The 25,851-nt window shown below is 49.9% G+C and overlaps 1 protein-coding gene across 1 annotated transcript in view; it reads right to left on the bottom strand.

Moving 5' to 3' along the window:
• Ttc26 (tetratricopeptide repeat domain 26) overlaps window positions 1-25,851 on the bottom strand; it is a 144,930-nt gene that overhangs the window by 104,846 nt on the left and 14,233 nt on the right. Inside the window, exons 2-3 of the mRNA XM_075702906.1 lie at window positions 12,924-13,253; window positions 8,273-8,490 (exon numbers count right to left, since the gene is read on the bottom strand). Of these exons, the coding sequence (XP_075559021.1) occupies window positions 8,273-8,490; window positions 12,924-13,253 (548 nt within the window). The remainder of the gene's footprint in view (window positions 1-8,272; window positions 8,491-12,923; window positions 13,254-25,851) is intronic.

The following is a 25,851-nucleotide window of genomic DNA, read 5'->3' as shown; positions in this document are numbered from 1 at the left end:
GAACGGCCATGAGACCGGCAACTGCAACGCAAAGATGTCTGTGGCGGATAAGAGAGAGGTGCTGAGGCGTGACAATCGGTGTTTCCGGTGTACAACAAAGGGGCACGAGGCAAGAGAATGCCGTAAAGCTAAGTGGCTCAGGTGTGCGCATTGCAAGGGCAGACATTTAACGACCATGTGCGACCCTGACTTCAGAAGACGCCGCAACACTGATGAAGGGGATGCATCTTCGTCAACGGTGATTGAGCAAACCACGGTGTTGAAGTCCTCATTAGGCACGGGAGATGACTTGATGTGCACTGGAGAGCAGTAGTTTCTCCTGCAAACAGCGCGAGCTTGGACAGAGGGTCCACATGAACGTACACTTGTCAGGATTCTCCTGGACGGTGGTAGTCAGCGAACCTTCATTCATCGCAACCTATCAGAAAAGCTGCAGTTAAAAGTGCTGGGAGAAGAGGAACTTAAAATATTTGCCTTTGGTGAGAAATCAGCCATGACACGCACAAAAACGCGTCGAGTGGAGCTGTGGCTCAGAAGCCAGTACGACGGAAAAGGGGTGCGAGTGGAAGGGCTGGAGGTTCCTTGCATCTGTGCAGATGTCATGGCTGCTCCATCGAATTCTGTTCTACTTCAACTTTCAAAATGTCACTTCCAAGTCGCAGACGCCTTGCGGGGCGGCGAAAGTGAAAATATTGACCTTTTGATTGGCGCTGATCATTACTGGGAAATTGTCACGGTATCCACTGAGCGTCTCAGCTCCAAATTCATGGCAGTGGAGACTGTATTCGGATGGACAGTTCAGGGCCAGGTCGGCACAAGGAAGTCAACAGGAGTCTGCTCCTCGGCTGCTGGCGTGATGCGGATAGGAGTGAGTGAACAAATTTACAAAGAAATATCAGCACAGCTAAAGTCTTTCTGGGAGCTCGAGCACATCGGTATCAAGAAACATGAGCCAGTTCGTCACGAGGACGCAGTCCTTAGCACTATAAAGAAACCGTGAACTTTGAGAATGGCCGCTATAAGGTGTCGTTCCCTTGGAATTCGATGGTTTACGAGCTTGGCGACAACTACGAGTGCGCAGCAAGGCGTCTTAAAGCACAGACAAAGCGACTCTTGGAAGGAGATTCGTTGATTAGGGAATACGACGCCTGCATAAGAGACTACATAGAAAAAGGCTATGCAGAGCCAGCCAGCAAGGATTACGGCACGTCGGAAGGTCCGGTGTACTATATGCCACATCAAGCAGTTGTTCGTCGCGAAAGCCAGACGACAAAACTGAGGGTAGTATTTGATGCATCATCATCATCATCATCATCATCATCATCATCATCATCATCATCATCAGCCTAGTTACGCCCACTGCAGGGCAAAGGCCTCTCCCATATTTCTCCAACAACCCCGGTCATGTACTAATTGTGGCCATGCCGTCCCTGCAAACTTCTTAATCTCATCCGCCCACCTAACTTTCTGCCGCCCCCTGCTACACTTCCCTTCCCTTGGAATCCAGTCCGTAACCCTTAATGACCATCGGTTATCTTCCCTCCTCATTACATGTCCTGCCCATGCCCATTTCTTTTTCTTGATTTCAACTAAGATGTCCTTAACTCACGTTTGTTCCCTCACCCAATCTGCTCTTTTCTTATCCCTTAACGTTACACCTATCATTCTTCTTTCCATAGCTCGTTGCGTCGTCCTCAATTTAAGTAGAACCCTTTTCGTAAGCCTCCAGGTTTCTGCCCCATATATTAGTACTGGTAACACACAGCTGTTATACACTTTCCTTTTGAGGGATAGTGGCAACCTGCTGTTCATAATTTGAGAATGCCTGCCAAACGCACTCCAGCCCATTCTTATTCTTCTGGTTATTTCAGTCTCATGATCCGGATCCGTGGTCACTACCTGCCCTAAGTAGATGTATTCCCTTGCCACTTCCAGTGCCTCGCTACCTATCGTAAACTGCTGTTCTCTTCCGAGACTGTTAAACATTACTTTAGTTTTCTGCAGATTAATTTTCAGACCCACCCTTCTGCTTTGCCTCTCCAGGTCAGTGAGCATACATTGCAATTGGTCTCCTCCTCATCATCTAATGCCAAAAATCGCCTCTCACTGAACAATGTTTTGGAAAGTGGCCCAAACCTAAACCCAGAGCTCATTGATCTGCTGATCAATTTCCGCACTTACAACATTGCCATCGTTGCGGATATTGAAAAGGCCTTTCTCCAAATATCACTATCAGAGGGCGATCGGAACGCTGTGCAGTTTCTCTGGTACGATATGACGCCAAAGAAAGGGGAAGCACTTCCAGCTGTGGTGAGCTATCGCATGACTCGTGTGCCGTTCGGTGTCACGTCGAGCCCATTTCTCTTGGCTGCAACGTTGCAACATCATCTTGAAGGCCTGCCGGAACGGTATGCTGAAACTGCAGGTATTCTGCGCAAGCATCTTTACGTGGACGACCTTGTAACTGGGGTTAACAGCCTTGACAAGGGTAAAGTCTTGTGCCAGGAATCCAAAGATATATTGTCTCAAGCAGGGATGCGGCTACACAAGTGGATGTCGAACGACCGCGATCTCGTCAACTTCTTGGAGAATGGCAATGTGGAGAGAACGAACGCTGATGCTGGACATGCTGCAGCTACAAAGGTATTGGGAGTGGGTTGGAATGCTCAGACTGACCACTTTGAATACAACCTAACTTCACTCATCGACTTCCTCTCCGCAAGAGCCGACAACAAGAGATTTGTGCTGCAGGTCTCGGCAAGAATTTTCGACCCTTTTGGATTTTTTGCTCCCACCACATTGTGCGTAAAGATAATGTTCCAGAAGTTGTGGGAGTTGGGAATTGGTTGGGACGATCCCTTGCCTGAAACCTTGCAGCCTGAGTAGGACTGCTGGTGTAGGGAGCTTCCATGCATCGAAGGAGTGTCTATTCCAAGACTGATAGCGGCAGACTTTAGAAACGATGATACGGAGAAAGTGGTGCATGTTTTCTGTAACGCAAGCCCGAAGGCCTATGGTGCTGTCGCATATATCGTGACCAAGTCTCCGTTCGGACAAACAAATGTCAGCTTGGTCATGGCTAAATCAAGAGTGGCCCCTTTGAAACGCCTCTCGCTACCCCGACTGGAGCTGATGGGAGCCCTTAGTGGCGCGCGACTATGCCACTACGTTGCCAAGGCCTTGGATCTGAAGAACGTTGCTACCATCCTCTGGACTGACTCTACAGTAGCTATGTACTGGATCAAGGGAAACGCTGCCAGATGGAAGCCCTTCGTGGCAAATCGAGTCTCAGCGTTGCAGGCGCTGACAGATACCAGGGATTGGAGACACTGCCCAGGCTCAGACAACCCCGCTGACCTAATCACCCGCGGCATTCTCCCATCGCCCCTGCGGGAAAGCGAACTGTGGTGGAAAGGACCCCGTTGGCTTCAGGAGGTTGACACGTGTTGGCCAACGATAAGTGAGCCGAGCTCGAAGGTTGGGGAGTGCCAAATGGAAGAGCGAAAGGTGACGGTGATGCACATAGTATCATCGTCATCCATGGCAATTTTCAATGTTGAGAATTATAGTTCATTCAGCAGAGTCGTGCGAGTAACCGCGTGGGTCCGCCGCTTTGTCGACAACTGCCACAACAAAGAAGGAAGGACGATCGGCCCATTACGAGCTGAAGAAGTAATCAGCGCCGAAAGATACTGGTTGGCTAAAGCTCAACAAGATGCGTTCAGCGACGACATTTCAAACCTGAAGAACCAAAGACCGCTGCACAAGAGCTCCCCTGTTTTGCCTTTCAACCCGTACTTCGACAAAGAGGGCCTCATGCGAGTTGGTGGACGCTTACAATTCAGTGATAACAACGAAGAGACTAAGCATCCCATCGTTCTCCCTGGCAATCACCCCCTCACGTCACTGCTCATACGGAAGGAACACTTGAGAAGGCTGCACACGGGCGTCCGCGATACTCTAGCACAGCTGCGAGAATCGTATTGGATTATCCGAGGACGTCAGGTTGTAAAGAAAATTATCAAGCAGTGCCTCATCTGTCACAAACAAAGTTGCCCTCCAGCTACGGAACCAGTAGCACCACTTCCAGCTGACAGAGTGACAAGGGGAAACCGTTCGACACCGTTGGCATAGATGTTGCAGGGCCCTTGATTTGTCAACAGTCACGCGACAGCAAAAAATGCTACATCGCTATTTTCACCTGTGCTGTGACACGTGCCGTCCACCTTGAGCTTGTCAGCGACCTGTCGGCTACAGCCTTCCTCTTGGCCTTTAAACGCTTTGTGGCACGCCGTGGAATTTGCTTGACGGTGTATTCGGACAACGCGCTCACATTCAAGCGTGCAGCCAGGCATCTAAAGGCAATGTTCATGCTGTTGCAAGTCGAGGAATTGCAGTCATACTTCGCCGGAAACAAGATCAGATGGAAGTTTATTGTTGAACGGGCAGCTTGGTGGGGTGGATTCTGGGAGCGGATGGTGCGATCTGTGAAAGTAGCATTGCGAAAGGTGTTAGGTCGGAGCAGCTTGAGTTTCGAAGAACTGACCACCGTTCTTTATGAGGTGGAGGCCGTGATCAACTCACGCCCTTTGACTTTCATATATGATGATGCTCAAGCGCCAGAACCACTGTCACCGGCTCACTTCCTTGTCGGAAGAAAGTTGACGACCTTTCCTCCACACCTGCTGCCGGACGAAATTCCTGGCGGTGGCATGCATCTCTCACGACGCTGGAAGTACCGGACTGCCATGGCCGACAGTTTCTGGAGACGGTGGCGGAAAGAGTACGTATTGGAGCTCAGATCGGCACATATGTGCCGACCAACGACATCGAGTGATCTGAAGAAAGGCGCATTGGTGCTCCTGAGGGAAGACCGCTTGAAACGCCACATGTGGAAGACCGCCAGAATTAAGGAAACATTTAAGGGTAGAGACGGCAGGGTGCGGTCCTGCAAACTGGTATTAAGTGGGGGAACTGAGGTGAAGCGACCGATACAGCTGCTGTATCCCTTGGAGATTGTGGAGCAATGAATAATAGTTCGCTCATCCGGGGGAGGTTGTTGTATATCCTCCATTCCGGAGCTAAAGTCCCCCCCCCCAGAGGCCCCGGACATTTGATAAACTCCCGCGCTGCGGGCCGCCGACGGGGTGGCAAGGAGAACTCCCTCTCAGAGGCGCCGGACACTTGATACCCCTCAAGCTACGTGCCTTACTGGCGGGCGCGATGTATACAAACAGCAACCGGCGGTGCGGTGGTGCCTTCCAAGTGTGGAGGTGGTGGTGATAACTTTATTGCACACAGGGGAGTTGCGGACACGCAGGTCCTTGGACCCCCGCACGGCCCACTGCACTCAAACGTTCATGTCCCGGAGGCTCATGACGCTGGCAGCCCGGCCTGTGGCGATGGCTTTTGGCGTCTGCGTGGTGCAAAAATGCTTGTGTGGCATGGTGTATTATGACTTTCTCCGTCTCACTACTCTCTCCCATTTCCCATACCTTCTAGTGAAAAATAAAGCAGTCTTCTTGATGCGCTCGAAGCGAAAGGACGTCTGTCGTTTTTCCATAAGTTCAAAGTTCTCCGTCTCTTATTCCACAACAGCGCCTACAGGCCACAAGGACACAAGAAGGCGCAAGGAATACACACACGCAGCGCTACGTGTGTGTCTCCTTTGTGCCTTCGCGTGTGCTTGTTGCCTGTAGGCGCTGCAACCGGCTCGTTTCAAGATGAACAACCAATAAGCCCACATCGCTAATATCGTTATGCCTGGGTTCGTTGATGTAACGCGCTTCTCTAATTGTCTGTCACCTCGCGCGCTCTGGGCTTCGCGCAAGAGCGACGAGCTGGCAGTTGCCATTGCGCATTTCGCGCCCTTTTCTCCAAACCCCCTTCAGTGGCTGCGAGAACTGCGTTGACTTCACTCATTTAAGAATTAGGCGCGCCTCTCCGAAAAGTAGATGCACGCTAACGCTACGCTCAGTCCGTTTCGTAGCAGAACCGAGACAGCGTTCTACACGTTTCGCTGTCGGCATGAGCGCTGTGCGCACGCGCAATAGTGTTCCTGCTGGAGTTCCGCTCAGACGGTCTAAGCGGAGCGCACCGTAAACGCTCTGCTAAAGCTGTCTTGTACCGCATCAGTGTGGAGGCCGACTATCAGCGCTGTCGCGCAGACGCGTCAAGTGAGCGGCCTTCGAGGTCACTCCAGTCAACCGGTGGATCACAGTGCAATTGGCGAAAGGCTTCCTTGTTCGAATGTGTCACCGGCACTCCTGAACCAATAACCTTTGTATGTACGTGTCACAAAGAACGGCGGATTTCTGGCCGACAGCGAGAAAGGCGTCAGCATTTTTCCTTCCTCTGTATCTTCTGACGGATCTTCCTAACCATAATTCAAGCGCGCTGAGAGCATCCGCTTTTACGCATCGTTTCGTTTGTTTTTCTATGTGGCATAACGCGTTATATTCGCAATATATAGCATCATGGTTATCGTCACGTCGAGATTTTTGCCATTACGAACGGGCGAGCTGACGGCATTCCTCGGCGCGGCGGACGGCTTCAGAGATGGCCGTACATTCGGCTAAATCAGGTCCGTACGGAAGAATGGTGTCGATTGTCATCGACGGTTCGGCGGCCATACAAAAGGAAGAATGGGGAACATTTTGTAATCACCTGTGGTGCAGCGTTGCAGGTGTACATGATGAATGGCCAAATAAGTTCCGAATCAGTGTGGTCACAGGCGACGTACTTGCAGAACCTGTCGTCAAGGGTGCGATTAAATCTTTCCGTCAGACCATTAGTTTGACGATGGTAGGCGGTGATGGTGCAATGAACGATGCGACCTTCAGCAAGAAGAGCGTTTACTACTTCGGAGAGGAATACGCGTCCTCCATCGCTCAAGATTTCGCGAGGTGCGCCGTGACAGAGGAATGTTTTTTCAGGCGGAAGTATGCTATATCACGAGCTGTGGCAGCAGGCAGAGCGGCTGTTTCCGCGTATCGCGTTAAGTAGTCGATGATGATCACTATCCGGCGGTTTCCGGGTGCCATGCTCGGAAGGGGTCCATGCAGGTCAATGCCAATGCGATCGAAGAGCCTAGCAGGGCACAGGATTGGCTGGAGTGCACCAGAGGCATGCTGAGCAGCAGCGTTATGGCATTTGCACTGAGGGCACGATCAAATGTACTTGCACACGAAGGTGTACGTGCCACTAGCATAAAACCTGGAGCGAAGCCGACTGAACGTTTCGAAGTCACCTGCATGTGCACACTGTGGATCAGCATGGAAGGCAGAACATATTTCATCACGAAGATGTCGAGGTAAGAACAGCAACCACTTGCGGTGGCCTGGGAGGTAATTCCGGCGATGGAGGAAGTCATCCTGAATATTGGAAGTGCGAGGCATCACGGTGCAAAGCTCGAAAATGTGGAGAAGTGTCGACGGGTCTGAAATGAGGTGGATAAGAGCATTAATCCAGGCATCATTGAGTTCTTCCGAAGCCACGTCGCAGCCTGCTGGGAACGAAAGTAGCTCGTCAACGGCAGACAGGGAGGCACGCCAGGGCGGCCGAAAACTTCTGTGATGCTGGTCTTGAAGCAGGTCCCCGTCAAGGGATTTGAAACTACAGGTTGGCGACACCCGTTAAATAAAGGATCGCGTTGTTCAGAGGATCCTCCCATTTGTTGGTGGTACTCGCTTTTTCATACAATTAAAGGCGATCTTCAACGTCTTTCACACCGGTGCCGCTGAACATGTCAGGATCGTGCCGAAGCTGCGCACAGCCACATGCGATGGCTGGCGAACTCAATGAGGATGTCCGACTGGCGTCGTAAGGCATGACGGACGGAAGACTCTGGCTGCTGCGTAGTTCCCGGGTGGTGGAAAACCGCAGCAACCTCCACGAAAATCTAAAGCGTACGAGGGACAGGACACGAGAGCAGCAGGCACCGTTGGCAGCGTTTTTCAACTAGAGCAGCCCAGGCACTCTGCACCTCGCGCCTCCCCGGAGAGTGGCGATATGGATGCAGCGCCAAGCATTCTTCTTTCCTACAATAATATATTCTGAGAGATGCAAAGCCTTGCTTCGCGTTATGTCTTTGTGGTCGCGTTATTTACGTGCAAATACGGTACTTTCGTTAATGCTCACGTCTGCTCGCACCTTTCGTCCCTCATCACCCACGATATTGCTCTACCTCACATCTTTTAAAATATGTAGTGGGACTACGAGTCGGTGTACTCGTTAGTGACGCTTATGCGGACCTGTGATTCTCTGTATGTACCTGAGGTAGTGAATGGATGCGAGCGACAGCTGGTCTTCGAGTATGTCCTGCAGGCTCTGGTGCAGCGCCATGAGCCTCTTCTCGTCTCCCGCCTTGTGGGCCAGGTGGAAGAGGAGCCGGCTCTGCAGCTGGTTCTTGGGGCCCTTCAGCACCGACGCTTCGGCCTCGCGGTACAGGCCCAGGTGGAACTGGCAGCACGCAAGGTAGCTCCACACGTCCTGCGATGAGAGCAGAGAGTGAAAGCCAGTAGAGCAAATTCAGGGAGTTGAAGCAGACGGACACCCGGTTTGCTACCCTACACTGGGGTGAGGGAAAGGGAACAGAAAGAGGAAGAGAACCCGTGAAGAAAAGAATAGGGGTGTTCGAATGGTGACTTTTTAAACCGAATGGAATATTAATGCAATAGTGCCAGCAGCGAATCGAATATAATACTTTTTCAATAGTTTTCGAATAACGAAGAGTCGTTGGCAGCCATCATGCAAATAAAACGATGTTCATATCCTACATACTGGCAACGTTCGCAAACTTTTCTTATTGCATTGCCCGTTCTGAAGCGTTGTTTATTAAAGGCATAAATGAAGCGTTACGAACAAGCAAGCACTTTCTTGGCATGTTCAAGACACTAACGGAGAGCGCCAATGATAGCAGTTTAGGGCTCCGGGATTAAGTTTGTCGCACTTTGGCTCCAATTTTACATTTGATGCGCACAGTTGACGCTAACATGTTCTAACACCACTGGAAAAATTGTAATTACGAATACTAACTAATCGCTTCGAAAACGGGAGTCCAATTGTGAAATATACGATTCATCGTTCGAAATATGCGAATGTTCGCACACACCTAGAAAGAGAACCGATCTTACCTATAAGCACACCTGCAGCTGCGCGCGAGCGTCCCTCAGGCAGCTTGCTTGTGAATAAATTTACGATTTCTGTGGTCACGACAAGACAAGATATGCGTCCTGCTGGGGTGACACTTCAAAAGTGGACTCCACAAACGCATTACGGATGGGCCAGGCAAACACAATTTTAAATTTAATTGCGAGAATGAACGCCCTTAAACTGCGACTCTCACATAGTTTGAGAGAAGTGGGGCTAGCGTACGTGTTTTCATTGTCACTTACGCCCGGGTAAGCTTGTTTTTGTGCCTCACGGAGACACGAACCTGATGACGGTTTGCGCGGAGTCGGCGCGGTTTGCTCGGAAGCGGCGCTCGTGCCAAATAGGCACATTAACCCACTCTTACATCTTCGTAATTCGTTCTCTCAAGCATTTTTTTTGTGTGATTACTAGGCACCTTGTTTCGACAACATCGCGCAACATTTAAAGCGATGCCTCAAAACAGTTGGAAGTTCAGAACACATATGCCAACATTGTCGGCACAGTATAGCCTTCCCTTAATATCACATCTGGGCGGATGAGGGCGGAGGTTATTCTGCAAATGTCCACTATAAGTGAACTGTCCATTCAACGCGCACTGATTAGATTGAGCTTGAGAGTCGGCGGTGAAGATTGGCGCCTATCCCTACCGGCTCCGAGTTCTATCCAATCGGTGAGCTCTGAAATGGACAGTCCATTTAGTGAACACTCACGGAATAACCCCACCCGCTCCCTTTGGTAAACAAGAATATCAGCTTGCGCTAGAAGTACCAGGTGTTTTGGTGAAATACCCTTTCAACAGATTCTTGCGATTTTCCTGCTATCGGCCTAATTCAGTTTCCTGTATAAATAATGTCGCTGCAAGTATTGCAGACACTGTCTGCCGTCAGCCGATGCCATCCTGGCCCATCAAGAGGACACTTTACCTCTGCATTTCCTATTTAAAAACATATGGGGGAAAGAAGACATCGTTTCGCTCGGCGTCCATCTGCACTGAAGTTGACGAGGTTTGCTGCATGTAAAGGGGAAGCTAATAGGTACCGACGGCACAGAGCAGATTCTTTTATTTAGGCCAAGACATTGAGAGAAGTTCTCCAAAACCGCAAAATCTAAGAAAATCGATGCATCAATATTACAACTTTGTAACTCAGCAACAACAAAAGTGTTTGAAAGATGTCACAATCCCGTAAACAGCATCTATTAAAACCTCTAAAGCAAACTGACTTGATTATACACCATTCTGTATTATACCACTGGTGCAATTAGGTTGAGTTACAAAGGGGATAACGGGTGAAGAGCACTACAGTAGTAGCGACCAGCACGAGCGCTCTCGCAATCACAGCAAGTGCGGTGATCATCTTCTCTAAGTTGCCACAGAAAACAAGAGGCGCGTCTGCCACATTTCACTGTTATGCAAGTAGGACTTTTCCTAAATCCTCGTAAACAATGCAACAATGTCATGAAAGTTTTCAATTCACATATGACATTTGGCCATCTTAGACGCTCTAAGAGATGCAATTCACAGAACTGCGACATCTTTTTTTTTTTTGGCGCAGAGTTATGAACTTGTAAACTGCGTTCTTCACGGGCAGAGTGAGCGAGTCATAAAAACTTTATTTCGGATCAGAGCAATTCGCGTCCGGCGAGTTAGTGGGCTGGGGCACCCGCCGAGGTTACAGCCAAGAGTTCTTGCATATCGGCGGCTTCCTTGGCCCGCTGGACTGCCCAGAGTTGGTCTTCTAGGTTTGAGCTAGGCAGCGCGGCCTGCCATCGGTCGGTGAAGGTCTCGCTCTCATTCATCAAACCAATTTTTAAGGCGCCATAAAACGACACACATCACCCAAGGTAGAACAGCGGGACAGGGCGCCTCTCACAACTACTTTATTTTCGCGGAATACACGAGCATTTATACCCTCAGTCAGCGCCTGCGCAACAAGCCCACTCAAGCATCAAGTACGGTAAGATAATTAAGCTCTTTCACCAAACTGTTTCTCTAACTTATACAATGATAGCGACGTTTCGCTAACACACCAAGCTACCTTTCTTACTGATATAAAGTGCTTCCACTAATTCACTAGCTTTCGTACTTCTGCTTCTGCTGTGCGTGGTTTTTTGGCGCCTCAAATATAGGTATAATGAATCAATACCAACTTGCCCAGCAAGAAGCTCTCGCTCTCATTATCGTGTATTAGACCCTGGCATTCCCATATATCATGTGTTCTAGCGTGGCTCCGGTGCCACACACTATGGCAGAATTCGCAAAACTTTTCATTTGTCTAAATGCTCTTTGTCATGGCCGGCCACTTACGCTGACGATATGCCATGCATCAGGATTTGCTGGAATTTTCTCTTACGAAAATCTATATCGTTAGAGCATTTTGTGAATAATGGTGCAATTTTTTTTACGTTGCCAATTTTTATTTTTATTTTTGTAAATATGCGTTCGAAAATCAAGATTATGCTTTTTGCACTCGGTTACCTTTTGTCTCAAATGCAACAACGTTCATTGAAATTGGCTCAGATGTTGCCTAATGAGAGCAGTTATTCGTTTCGCACGTATTTCAATGGGATAATGGAGTTAGCCCTAAGCTAAAGCTTCCTAGCTCTTACAAACTCAAATTGATCTTGTGTGCTTTCTATTGCCCTGATGTCGTAGGGTCACCATATGTCATACTGAGTATCACCTTCAGCATCATGGTGAGGAAAAGTAATGCTTTTCCCACCACTGACACTGGGCATCGACTTCACGCACTTCCGCCAGTGTGCAATGGAGAGCCGGGCGAGCTAGCAGCTATACTATCGCACAACATTCGCACTTGGCAATTTTCTGTCGGGTTTTGCCCGTTACGCAGACCCTGGGGGTAACGGTATCTGTGCTTGTATTTCGGAGGCCACAGTGAGCAACACCGTGGCGGACGAAGTGTGTGCATCGCAAGTAAATCATTCTTCAGAAAATGGGGGCAGCCTTTAGGCCACTGTTCGAGCTATTTGTTATGCGTTAAGCACCAACTCCGTGTTCATGGCGCCAGCTAACGAGCCCAAAAGCAGTCCCTCAGCAATCAAGGAGTGCCTTTACTCTGGGTGCAACCATCATTGTTAACACTCTGGGTTCTCAGAAGAAACGCATGAACTTGCTTCGTCTATACTTTCAAGAAGTCGAGATTAATACAAGAATAGAAAATTCCGTTCGATGACCGAATCGAATAGTTATGATGCTCCAGTCACGCTGACTTAGTGGATACGGGGTTTACCTTACCGACCATCGTAACTGCCATTCCAATTGGAGGTAAAACGGCAAAACACTCGTTTAATTAACTACTCTACATTAAAAAACGCCAGGCGGATTGAATTATTCCGGAGTGCTTCACTACGAGAACTCGCATATTAAGACTTCGTTTTTGGCGAGTTGGCTCTGACGTGGATTGAACACAGAGGGGCTGGGACGAAGGCTGGAGAAAACAAAAGTACTAGTTCCGTTCTTATGGGTAGTTCTGCTCCTCTGTCTGCTTCCCAACCGCGTTGTGTTCCAGCTGCCAAGCTTCTCAATACCCCTTGCTACTTTCGCAAGTTTAAACTCCATTCCACAACCAATAAAAATATATGCCAAACACTACGATCTTCAAGAATGCGATGTCTCTAGCAGAAAAGCTATTTGATACACGTACATAAAACTTATATTTCTGGCCACGCATACCACGAGTAAGCGTGACCGGAAAGCGAATACGGCATTCCGTCTCGGTTCGCTCAGGTGCCTGCGCCGCGTCTCCACTCACCAGCGGCGGCGGCATCGACTTGTCGGCCAGCAGTTCCTGGTAGATGCGCATCGCCTGCCGGTGCTGTCCCAGGTGGAAGGCGCAGTAGGCCGTCCACAGCGCCGCCTCGAGCCGTGAGGACTGGGACGAGGAGGAGGAGGTGCCGGTGAACTCGAGCAGCGACATGGCCCCCGTGAAGTCTCGCTTCTCGAGGAACTCCTCCAGGGTGGGCAGCCGGCTCTCCGCCGACTTCTGCTGCCGCTGGTGCTCGACCTTCAGGCCGTCGCCGTCGGCGCTGCTGGCCGAAGACGCGTCCACAGCGGCCACCGCTGGCTTGGTCCGCGACAGGAGCTGAGAGAGGAAGAATTCACCTTAGGGACTTTTAGAAATATTGTACGCAAGCGGCTTTGAGTACGCAAGAAGAAACCGTACTCGACTATAGGCCCCTCGCATTTTTTTTACTCCCGGTGGATTGCATCCCTTAACTTACTCTTCGATCTCTAAAGCTATCGTTAATATAGTACAGGACCTAGTCTGACGTTTTTGGATTGGAACAGTCCCCGCCTGGCCATACTCGCATAGTACGTTGCGGAGGTGCTAATGGCCCGGAGAGGAAGAAAGGTGTGGGTACTGCAGCGAGCCGGTCATTCAAGACGGTGGCATGTATTGCAGGTTGAATTGTGGTAGGCGTACTGGTACGGGTCTCTAGAGAATTGAGCATGAGTACAAAGGCATCGAAATACACGCATTATTCTATCATTTTTGTGTAGCTTAATTGGGTCGATGTCAAATCAAATCGGTCGATGTCATGTCAAATCTTACGTGACTGCTTCTGCAATCGTTGACGATATAACGTCTCCCACCTTACTCGAAAAAAACCATTTGCAGATAGAGCTCAATGAGCACCGAGAGTGCTCGTGTGGCAGGTGCAAGAGTTGTTGCTTGTCGAGAGACCCTGGGAACGTTACGTTAATAAAGACGAATAGTCATGTTTGTCGTCATCATCATCAATGTAGGGACTTAATATGCAGGAGACAAAAGTAATGTTCAATAAGCTTGGCAAGAGAACAAGAATTCCTGAACGCCAGCCAGCCTCTTGAGTCCCTGCAAGAGTACTTTTATGTAGGTCACTTACTCACAGGGCAACTTGGTCATGAGAAGGAAACTTACAGACGAATCAAAATGGGTTGGAGTATATACGGCAGGCATTACCAAATCCTGACTTGGAGCCTACCGCAGAAAAGGGTACAATCGGTGCTAACTGTGCTGGCATATGGAGCTGAAACTTGACGTTAACGAAGAAGTTCGCCAGATCACGTGCATCTCACACGGACGCCACGGTATGCGAGAGGAGGACACATTCAAGCTGGTCAGAAGCCTGGTGATTAGCCGAGTGGCATACAGCCGCCCCTACTACAATCCCATCAAGAGTGATGTACAACAGGCGGACGTGATTCTACCCAAATCCTACAAAACCGCACTCCCCCTTCCCCACAACATCTCAACCGAAAAGCTCCTAGCCTTAGGACTACACAACACCTTCGAGGAATTAAGAGAGGCGCAACTAGTCTCCCAACTGCGCAGACTACCGCAGACCCCATCTGACAGGGAGCTCCTGAAGAAACTAGGCTGCGCCGATCAACTTCAAGAGATACAGAGGACCGAAACAATTCCGGACGAGTATCGCAACACACTGAAAGTAGCACCCATACTCAGGAGAAGTATGGGAGAGGCCTTTGCCCTGCAGTGGGCGTAACCAGGCTGATGATGATGATGATGATGATGATGATGATGATGATGATGATGATGATGCTCAGGAACATGGACCCCAACCTACACAAAGCACGCAGAGAGCGAGGGCTGAATACCTACAAAAGACACTAGCACCCCAAGAAACCACGGTATACGTGGACGCAGCCACATACGCCAGAGCAGCGGGGCAGAGCAACAGCAACGCGGTAGCAACGGTGACTGATTCGAACCTACGCGAGATCACCAGCGCATCACTACAAGACTGTACAATAGTCCAGGCTGAAGAAGCGGCCGTCGCTCTAGCGGCAGCGAAGGGATATCGGTCTAAACGGTCTCTATCAATCCTTACAGACTCACAAACGGCGTGCCGCAACTACCTACGCGGCAAAATAGGGCACGGAGCGCTCCGCATACTCCGCTCCGGAGACCACATAACACGACAACCAAACGAAGAACCAATTAGGCATACGATAGTATGGACGCCGGGACACACGGGAGTAGCAGGGAACCAAGAGGCGAACAGGATAGCTCAGGGTACACTTATTACAGAGCACCCAACGTAGGTGACCTCGAGGGGACCGAACATGTAACCCAAGACTATTTGGCGATACTAAATTACTACAAGGGCTGCAGAAAGCGGTACAACTCCCTTAGCAGAGAGTACTGTGTCGCGTGGAGGCAGCTACAAACAGGCTCGTACCCGAACCTAAACGTACTCAGCAAGATGTATCCCACACAATACAATGACAGATGCCCCTGGTGCCACTAAACACCCACGCTGTATCAGATAGCGTGGGCATGCCAGAAGGTAGACGTGGTACCCGTCATACCAAACCCGAGTGCGGAGCAATGGGAAGGAGTGCTCTCCAGCGATCGCCGGGTCGACCAAGAAAGTCTGATTCGGCGAGCACAACTGGCAGCAGCATCCAGCGGAGCTCTGGACTAAGGGCAACCGACCGTTGTGCAAGAAGATGGACGAAGCCATCTCAAGACCGCAGAAGACCAGAGAATCTAGAGCTCAATAAAGTTTTTCACTCACTCACTCACACTCGCGAGAACAAGTAAAGGACCCCGCAAAAGAGCGATAGAACGAAAAATGTTAGACGTAACGTTAAAAGAAACGAAGACAGTGGTGCGGATAAGCGAGCAGATAAGAAATAATCAGTATTCCAGTTGACATTAGGAAAAAAATGGAACCGGACAGACCATGCCAAGCGTAGGGCAGAATAACAGGGGGACAATTAGAGTTACAAAATACCAGCTAGGGCAAAACAGGGGTAATTGGGAATCGCTAGTTGGGAAAAGCCTTCGTGCTGCAGTGAACTTCTTATAATTTATGAGGCTGATTATGATGCTGATGATGACGGCACACTTGTCAGCAGCTTCTGCTATTGCGTACATCAAGCATCCCGCATTTGTCCTGGGGCATAGAATTTGCTCAAGTTCAGGTGGATACGCACCAGTGCCCGGTTCTAGACTAAGAGGAACGCCCACTTTACTCCAAGTGCACGTGCGTGCCGGAAGCACGTATCTGATTCCGCTGACTCAACATTTCGCGCAATATTTCAATTGTTTCGCGCAACATTTCGCAATTGTTTGCAAGACATGACATATACCGCTGCCTGGGATGTAATATATGTACTGTTGGCACACATATTTCTGTAAGCCACAAAACGGTTCGATAATTTAGTGCGCGCAAGTACGACTTAGGTAATGTATAGTGCACAATCAAGCTGCAGAATAAGCATATGACCTTGCGACAGGCAGAGCGTGTGCACCACGCACTAGCCCGGTATGTCCGCAGTATGGGGAAACAGAAAGTACAACAGAACGGCCATGCGAGAGACATACAACTGAACGTACTTGGCTCATACCACGTTTTCGCTATGGGCGTCTTGACAACATCCACTGGATATTATATATCAAATTATATGTATCGTTCTGGTGGCGCAGTGGATTTAGCGTTGCGATGGTAAACCCGATGGCGCGGGGTCAAATACCGGCCACGACGGCCGCATTTCGATGGAGGCCAAATGCGAAAACGCCCCTGAAGCGTAAGCTAGCTGCGTGCACGTTAAAGGGGGCCAAACTTAATCCTCAATCTTCACCCTCCCCACCCCTACGGTGGAGCTCATGATCAGGTCGCTGTTTTGACAAGTAAGACCCGACAATTTTAATTTTCAATGTATGAAGCTGTATATCCCTATTTAGTCATTTGAAAGAACAGCATTATAATCGAAGACTTTCACACCTTTCTGTGTCAAATTATTGCTTGACATACTTGGCTATCTGAGGCAAGGCATATATTAAGAATCGCAGTATGTCACATAGTCGCGAAAGGCTGAATTAGCACCTATCATTCGCCTAGCACATCATGACACAAAGAAACTGTCACATATTGTATGGTGTACACTGCAGACCGGCTTTCGCAGAAAATTAGAAGCCTCGCGTTTTACAGAAGAAATATCGATGGTTAACATAAAACATAACAAGTATTTTGGCGTAGAAAATCATTACATACTATATATATTTTCGCTAAATTCGGGGTGGCTAAAATAAAGTAGTATATATATATATATATATATATATATATATATATATATATATATATATATATATATATATATATATATATATATATATATATAGTGTCAAATAAACTGCCACGCACTTAATGTTCCAAAGAAATTAAAGCTTTATTTCCTTCTGAACATTAGGTGACTGTCAGTTTATTTAGTAATTTATCACCTTCGCCTGACGGGTTTTGACGGACTTGGGACTGTGTGTGTGTGTGTGTGTGTGTGTGTGTGTGTGTGTGTGTGTGTGTGTGTGTGTGTGTGTGTGTGTGTGTGTGTGTGTGTGTGTGTGTGTGTGTGTGTGTGTGTGTGTGTGTGTGTGAGAGATATGTTACGGGATGGAAGAAGCGTGCGCCTATTTACAGATGGCTTTTAATGGCTGAGCCCACAAGCGTAGAGCAGCGATAAAACTAAACTCTTCTTCGTCGTCTCCAAGGCCACCATCATCGTCCTCTTCTTCCCACATTACCGACTGTGACATTACTCCCGTCGGAAAAGGCACCTTATAGGTGCCGCTCATCGGTCTGAGAAAGGTAAGGTTTGAGACGGCTGACGTGGATGATGTCAGAGAGAGGTGAAGGCACCGTGACATCCAGCGGAGACACTTCATACGTGACAGGGGTCACCTGACAGAGGATGCGGTAAGGCCCATAGTATCGCGAGAGGAATTTCTCGGAAAAACCAACACGCCGAGTTGGATACCAAACTAGCACAAGAGCACCTGGTTCGTAGTGCACGTCGTGATGGCGCTGTAACGGCACTTATGGCATGTCTGTGAAGCAGAAAGACGAATGCGGGCAGTCTGGCGTGCTTGGGTCGCTGTGGCTATGACATCCCGGGTGTACTCTGTCGGCGAGTCGAGTGTGGTCGAAAGGAGAGTCTCGAAAGGCAAAGTCGGCTCACGGACGAAGAGGAGATGAAGGGTGAATGGCCAGCTGCGTCGTGGCGCGAGGAATTGTAGGCGAACGTGACAAGTGATAGAGCAATGTCCAAGTCGCGATGATCGGAGGAAACATACATTGCTAGCATGTCAGTTAATGACCGGTTCAGGCGTTCGGTAAGACCGTTAGTTTGAGGATGGTAAGCGGTAGTAAGTTTGTGTTTAGTAGCACATGATCGAAGTAGGTCGTCTATGACTTTGGCAAGAAAGTATCTGCCGCGGTCGGTGAGAAGTTGACGAGGTGCACCGTGGTGCAAGATAACGTCGTGAAGCAAGAAATCAGCGACGTCTGCAGCGCAGCTGGTCGGTAGGGCTCTAGTAATGGCATAACGAGTTATATAGTCCGTAGCTACGGCAATACACCTGTTTCCGCCAAGTGATAGAGGGAATGGTCCGAGAATATCAACGCCAACGCGAAAAAAATCGTCGGCCGGTATATCCAAAGGCTGCAGCAGCCCGGCAGGAGGTACAGCTGGTCTTCTCCGGCGTTGACACGACTCACACGCGGCAACATAGCGCCGGACGGAGCGGTGGAGACGGGGCCAGAAAAACCGTCGCCGAATTCGGTCACAAGTCCGCCTGACGCCAAGGTGTCCAGCTGTGGGAACGTCGTGCAGTTGCTGCAGTACAATCTGTCGCAGATGAGATGGAATGACAGTTAGGAGCTCGGGCCCGTCGGGGTGCATGTTGCGGCGATACAGGATGTCATTTTGTAGTACTAACATCTGAAGGGATGGGTCAGACGGATCAGAGAGCAGGCGTTCGATAATGGGGCGTAATGACTCATTGCGTAATTGTTCAGCGCCAATGTCTTGCAAGGCAGAGGGCGAAATAACGCAGATTGGTGCGACATCCACTAAGCCGTCCGGTACATCGACGGGATGACAAGACAGGCAGTCGGCGTCCTGATGTAGACGACCCGACTTGTAGACCACAGTGTATGTGTATTCCTGCAGTTGTAGGGCCCAGCGACCGAGGCATCCGGTGGAATCCTTGAGGGAGGAAAGCCAACAAAGGGCGTGGTGGTCGGTTGTAACTGTGAATGGTCGACCATATATGTAGGGTCGGAACTTGCCCACCGCCCAAATGAGGGCGAGACACTCGCGCTCAGTAATCGTGTAATTGCGCTCTGCGGGAGAGAGGAGGCGGCTGGCGTAGGCGATGACGCGGTCGTGTCCACATTGGCGTTGAGCTAAAACTGCGCCGATGCCGTAGCCACTGGCGTCAGTGCGGATTTCTGTCGGAGCGGAGGCGTCAAAATGAGCGAGAACAGGAGGTGTGGTGAGCAGCGTGATTAGCTACGAGAAAGCAGACGCTTGTTCAGAGCCCCAACAGAAAGGAACGTCTTTCTTCAGGAGGTCAGTAAGGGGACGGGCTACATGGGCGAAATTTTCCACAAACCTGCGGAAGTACGAGCAAAGGCCAATAAAGCTGCGAACATCTCTGGCACAAGTTGGTACGGGGAAATTCTGCACAGCATGAACTTTAGCGGGGTCGTGGCGAATGCCTGACGAATCGACGAGGTGCCCGAGCATAGTTATTTGGCGGTGACCGAAGTGGCACTTGGACGAGTTCAGCTGCAAGCCAGCGGTGCGAAAAACAGAAAGAACAGATGAAAGTCGCTCAAGATGAGTCGCAAAAGTTGAAGAGAATACGATGACGTCATCCAAGTAGCATAAACAGATGGACCATTCCAAACCATGCAAGAGCATGTCCATTATCCGTTCAAAGGTCGCCGGGGCATACATACTGTGACGATATTGTCGCGGTACAACGCGGACAGAAGACAGGGAGACGTTCAAGAACAACAGGACAACCTGTTCAAAAACAAACGGAACTGAGGCACGTCTTCTGCGTCCTCTCCCAAATCTCAGCCACCCACTAGAGGGAGTCCATTATTGCCCCCATCGTCGTTGTCTTCTAAGTAGAATATACGCGTCATTTGTCCCTCCCTAAAAGAGCATCGCCCCGACGCTAAACCAGTAATGTCACTCGCGGAAGTAAGAGTCTCTCGCATAGTTATTCGCTCACATACGGCTTCATGCGGACAACGTGCACAAGTTCAGGAGAATGCGCACGGCGCCGCGTACAACTGGCACTATCGGGGACGACCTCGTACATGGCATCACTGAGTCGGCGCAATACTCGATATGGTCCTAAGTATCGTCTTAACAGCTTCTCGGAGAGGCCTCGTTTGCGTATGGGTGTCCAAACCCACACTCTGTCGCCGACGTCATAGATGACCATTCGACGATTAAGATCATAGCGCCCTGCGTCGTAGTCTTCCTGCTGGCAGATCCGCAAGCGTGCGAGCTGCCGAGCCTCTTCTGCGCGTTGTGTAAACACATCGGCGTCCGTATAAGTGTCGTCAAAGTCGTGTGGAAGCATTGCATCCAATATCGTTCGTACATCCCGTCCGTGAACAAAGGTGAACGGAGTCATGCGCGTTTTCTCTTGTTTCGGCGTGTTATATGCAAAGGTGATATAAGGTAGGATGTCGTCCCAATTTTTCTGTTCAACATCCACGTACATGGAGAGCATGTCTACAATTGTTTTGTTTAGGTTTTCTGTTAATCCGTTGGTTTGTGGATGGTATGCGGTTGACTTCGATGAGACGTTCTGCTTAGCAGCAAGACGTGATCTAACAGTGCAGCCGTGAATGCGGTTCCTCGGTGTGTTATTACGACGGTTGGTGCACCGTGTCGCAACACAACGTGCTCAATGAAAAAGCGCGCCACCTCGGCTGCTGTACTTCTCCCGATTGCCTTTCTTTCAGCGTAACGTGTGAGATAGTCGGTTGCGACGATAACAAAGCGGTTCCCTGCAGTGGAAGTAGGAAGTGGGCCCAATATATCCATTCCAATTTGGTCAAATGGTCTTCGAGGAACCTGGACGGCTGTAGGAGGCTGGCAGGTTTCGACGGAGGCGACTTGCGCCTCTGGCAGTCGAGGCAAATGCGAACGTGATGTTTCACGGTGGTGGTTAGTCTCGGCCAGTAGTACCTCTGCTGCACTGCGGCCAGCGTTCTCGTGTAGCCTAAGTGACCAGAAGTCACCTCGTTGTGATAGGTACTTCCGTACGAAGAGCTGCAGGAATGAGGAGCAGAAGAAAAGTTTCGTTTGTATAGTACTTTCGCCCGGAAACAAAACGACAACAGTCCTCTTGTGAAAACTCTAGGCGGTTTCGCAGATCTGCCCTCTAAGTAACTGATGAGTTCAAGCAACTCAGGGTCGTCCCGTTGTTGTTGCGCGATGGCGGATGTGTTTAGAACACAAATAAATGCCGAGTCTTCTTCGGGTGGAGCAGATGACTATCTATCTATGCATATCATGTCGCTCTAACCACAGCTTCAAAGTTGGTGTGCCGTCTTCACGTACTAAACTTTGTAGTAATGCATTCATCCCTAGAACAAGCAAAGATTGGAACCACCTTCCCACCACCGTTGCAGCCATCCTGGATACCGACACTTTCAAAACCAGCATTCATGAACCGCCACGTTGAATATGTCTTTGTATATTGCACAATTTTTTTATGTTCACCCACTCCTTTCTGTAATGCCTTCGGGCCTTGAAAGTATCTTAAATAAATAAATAAATAAATAAATAAATAAATAAATAAATAAATAAATTGGCGATCGAGACAGGCAGTCAACATCCGTATGTCGTTTCCCCGACTTGTACTTGACAGTCATGTCAAACTCTTGCAACTGTAGGCTCCAACGCGCCAGTCGTCCCGAAGGATCTTTAAGGTTTGTCAACCAACACAGTGAATGGTGGTCGCTTATAACTGTGAAGTGGCGGCCATACAAATATGGGCGAAATTTCATAACCACCCGTACTACGGCGACACATTCTTTCTCAGTCGTGGAGTAATTAGCCTTTGTGCGTGAGAGTATTCTACTTGCATAGGCAAGTACTCTTTCTGTGACTACCTGCTGTTGCACAAGAACAGCTCCGAAGCCAACATTGCTAGCATCAGTGCGGAGCAATGTAGGAACGGTCTCATCAAAGTGAGCAAGCACTGGAGGTGTCTGGAGACGTTCCCGCAAGTCGTTGAATGCCCCTTGCTCTTCTTCGCCTCATGCAAAAGCAGCGTCGTCTCTCGTCAGGCGAGTTAACGGCGACGCAATATGAGCGAAGTCTGCAATAAACCGCCGATAATAGGCACAGAGGCCGAGGAAGCACCTGACAGCCTTTTTATTGGATGGTACGGGGAACTGTGCGACGGCGTCAATTTTTTCGGGATCCGGGCGGACACCTGCGTGGCTGACGACGTGATCAAGAAACTGTAGTTCCGCAAAGCCAAAGTGGCACTTCTCCGGTTTCAGGGTAAGGCCGGCGGACCGGTTGGACTGCAGAACTGCTTCAAGCCGTTCGAGATGTTCTTGAAATGTTGCGGAGAACACGATGACGTCGTCGAGGTATACTAAGCAGGTTTTCCACTTCAGGCCTGAAAGCACAGTGTCCATGAGGCGTTGGAACGTAGCAGGTGCAGAGCACAAGCCGAAACGCAAGACCTTCAATTCGTATAGGCCGTCTGGTGTCACAAAAGCAGTTTTTTCATGGTCTCTCCGGTCTACCTCGATTTGCCAATATCCGCTTTTTGAATCCATTGAAGAGAAGTAACGCGCGTGTCGAAGCCTGTCGAGTGAATCGTCTGTACGGGGAAGCGGGTACACACCTTTCTTTGTCACCTGATTTAGTTTTCGGTAGTCCACACAGAAACGCAAGCTGCCGTCCTTTTTCTTGACTAGAACTACAAGAGATGCCCAGGGACTCATTGATGGTTGGATCATGTCGTCTTTAAGCATTTTTGTCACTTGATGTTGTATGGCTGCACGTTCTCTGGGAGCAACACGATAAGGATTTTGGTGAATTGGTCTTGCCGTATCCTCTGTAATTATTCGGCGCTTTGTTAGAGGTGTGCGACCGACGCTGCACGTCGACGCCAAGCAGTCGCTCAATTTGGCCAGTAGCGTAAAAAGCAGTTCTCGATCGTGTGGTGACAAAGCAGTGCTGACGTCAAGTACAGGAGCTGGGTCTTGCGTAGGTGCTTCTTCGAGTAGTGAATAGAAGCCGCGGACATCCGCAACACCGTCAAGATAAGCCACAGCCGTGCCCTTTGGAAGGCGCCGTCGCTCTGTGCTAAAATTTGTTAGCAATAGGTTCGTGCACCCATCGGTGACATTTATGATTCCTCGCGCGACCGAGATACCATGAGTGAACAACAACGTGGTTATTTGGTCGGCAGCGCCTTCGCAATGAAACGGTACGTCACATGCTGCCGAAACAAGGGTACATGATCGAGATGGGATGACGTCGTCGTCTTCTGTTAGACGAAAGGAGTGGTGTTGCGGCGATAAGCAACAGACTAAACCAGGACTCTTATAAAACGTCACCATGCGATCCAGGATATTAATTACGGCGCCATTTTCTTTCAGAAAATCTATTCCAATAATCAAATCTTTACAGCACACAGGCTGAACGATGAAATCGGCCACGAAGAAGAATCCCCGATATCAATTCTAGAAGTATATCTTCCAGCAGGCATCAGTAATTGACCGCCTGCCGTCCTTATGTGAGGTCCCGTCCATGGCGTCTTTACTTTCTTCAGGCGGGAGGACGAGTTCCTGACTCATTATCGAGAAGTCGGCACCAGTGTCGACTAGCGCTGTCACTGGCTGTCCGTCCACCAAAACATCAATGTCGGCGCTCACAATTTCTTCGGTGTTTATCGGCTTCACAGCGTTCTACAGCGGGAGTGTTGGGGGCTTTTTATTGTATTGCGGCGGGCCTGCAACCTTACCCCCGAGGTCGCCGCCTTCAGTTTTCCCGTCGGGGGCTGGGCGACCTTCGTCCTCGTAGGTTATCAAAAGTACGTCCAGCAGGTGAAGCCATCTGACGCGGAGGGGTTGGAGAACGCGACCGACGCCTGAAATCGGAACTATCGTTCGGCACGGATTCGTCATTCGGGTGCGCTATCCGAGGTTCCCGAAAAGTAGCGTCGTCGCGGCGTAGCATGGAATCGTCATTTGCACGTCGACCGTAGGACCACGGACGATGAGGTCGAAATGACGTGTCGCGATGCCAGCAATTACGCGAAATATGGCCGGCGCCTCCGCAGTGAAAGCAAAGTGGTCGCCTATCAACGGTGCGCCATACGTCGGTTTTCCGAAATTGCGGCCGTCCCGTAGCGTCGTTTTACGGCGTTGACCAAGGGGCGGCGAACGACGGCAGCTGGTGTGACTGTAGCGGCATAACGGGTGCGCGCCTCGAAGCATCCTTTTGCGGCGGCGACCGAGGAGCGGCTGTTGGAGGCTGGTGGTACGGCGGTGTGGTTGCCGCGGGTGGTGGACATCAGCAGACAGCGGCGGCGTAAGTCATGGGACGCTGGTGATCTCGAAAATCGGCTGCCCGAAACGCCTGCCTGATTTCGTCGCGCACCACTTTGGCGATTGATGCTACAGGTCTATCCAACGTCCGTGTCAGAATCTATTGCACTTCCTCTCTGACAAGCTCTCTGATCAATTCACGCAAGGAATTCTGATACTCGGCAGTCCCTGCGGCGGCATTGATTGCATTGCTGGTGGACAGTCGATCGTACTGCCTGCACCGTTGATGAAGGGCCCGCTCAATAGCCGTAGCCTTTTTGATAAAGCCAGCGACGGTGACTGGTGGATTCCGCACAAGCCCCGCGAACAACTGCTCTTTTACACCTCGCATGAGGTAGCGCAACTTCCTATCTTCGGTTATGTTCGGGTCGGCTATACGAAAGAGGCGGGCCATGTCCTCGGCGAACATTGTGACCGACTCATTAGGTTGTTACACCCGTAGCTCCATCATCTGCTGGGCTTGGTCGCGTCGGCCGGCACTTGCAAAAGTATCCGTGATCTTCTGCCGAAAGTCATTCCACGTCGTCAGGCTAGCTTCACGGTTCTCGTACCAAGTACGGCCACTGTCGTCAAGGGTGAAATAGACGTGGGAAAGCTTTTGCTGCTCAGTCCACTGGTTAATCTGTGCGGTGCCTTCATACTTGTCAAGCCAGTCTTCAATGTCTTCGAAGACTGCACTGCGATAGCGATCGGGAACCAGTGGATGCAGAACGGTTACCTGTTGTGGACTGGGAAACCAGCTGCTTTGGGGTGCTTGCGGTGTGCTGGTTGCGGCCATTACGAGATGTGTGGTGCTGCCAGAGAGAGGTGGTTGAAGACGGGAAAACTCCGAGGCAAGGCCTAGCAGTCGGCGACTAAAGCGATGCACGGGTGTCGTAACTGGTGGCGATGCCTCCGGGCTAGATGAACGACTCCCAGAAGGACTTCGGAGTATCAGGCGAACTCAGTACCCAGCGCCTCCACCAGTGTCGTGGTACAACGTGGACAGAAGACAGGAAGACGTTCGAGAACAACAGGACAACCTGTTCAAAAACAAACGGAATTCAGGCACGCCTTCTTCGTCCTCTCCCAAATCGCAGCCACCCACTAGAGGGAGTCCGTTATTGCCCCCATCGTCGTTGTCTTCTAAGTAGAATATACGCGTCAATATATATATATATATATATATATATATATATATATATATATACTGTATGCTGGAGGTACTGGGATCGGTGCCCGGCAGCTCCACCACTTTATAATACCGAGACTGATCAAGTTGTCCAGCGCTGTTTTTTCCAAGGAAGGCAA

Source organism: Dermacentor variabilis, chromosome 8 (genome assembly GCF_050947875.1).
Source record: "Dermacentor variabilis isolate Ectoservices chromosome 8, ASM5094787v1, whole genome shotgun sequence".
NCBI classification, from domain to species: Eukaryota; Metazoa; Arthropoda; class Arachnida; order Ixodida; family Ixodidae; genus Dermacentor; species Dermacentor variabilis.
The sequence above is the reverse complement of the archived record's forward strand: the minus strand, read 5'-3'. Positions and strand labels throughout refer to the sequence as shown.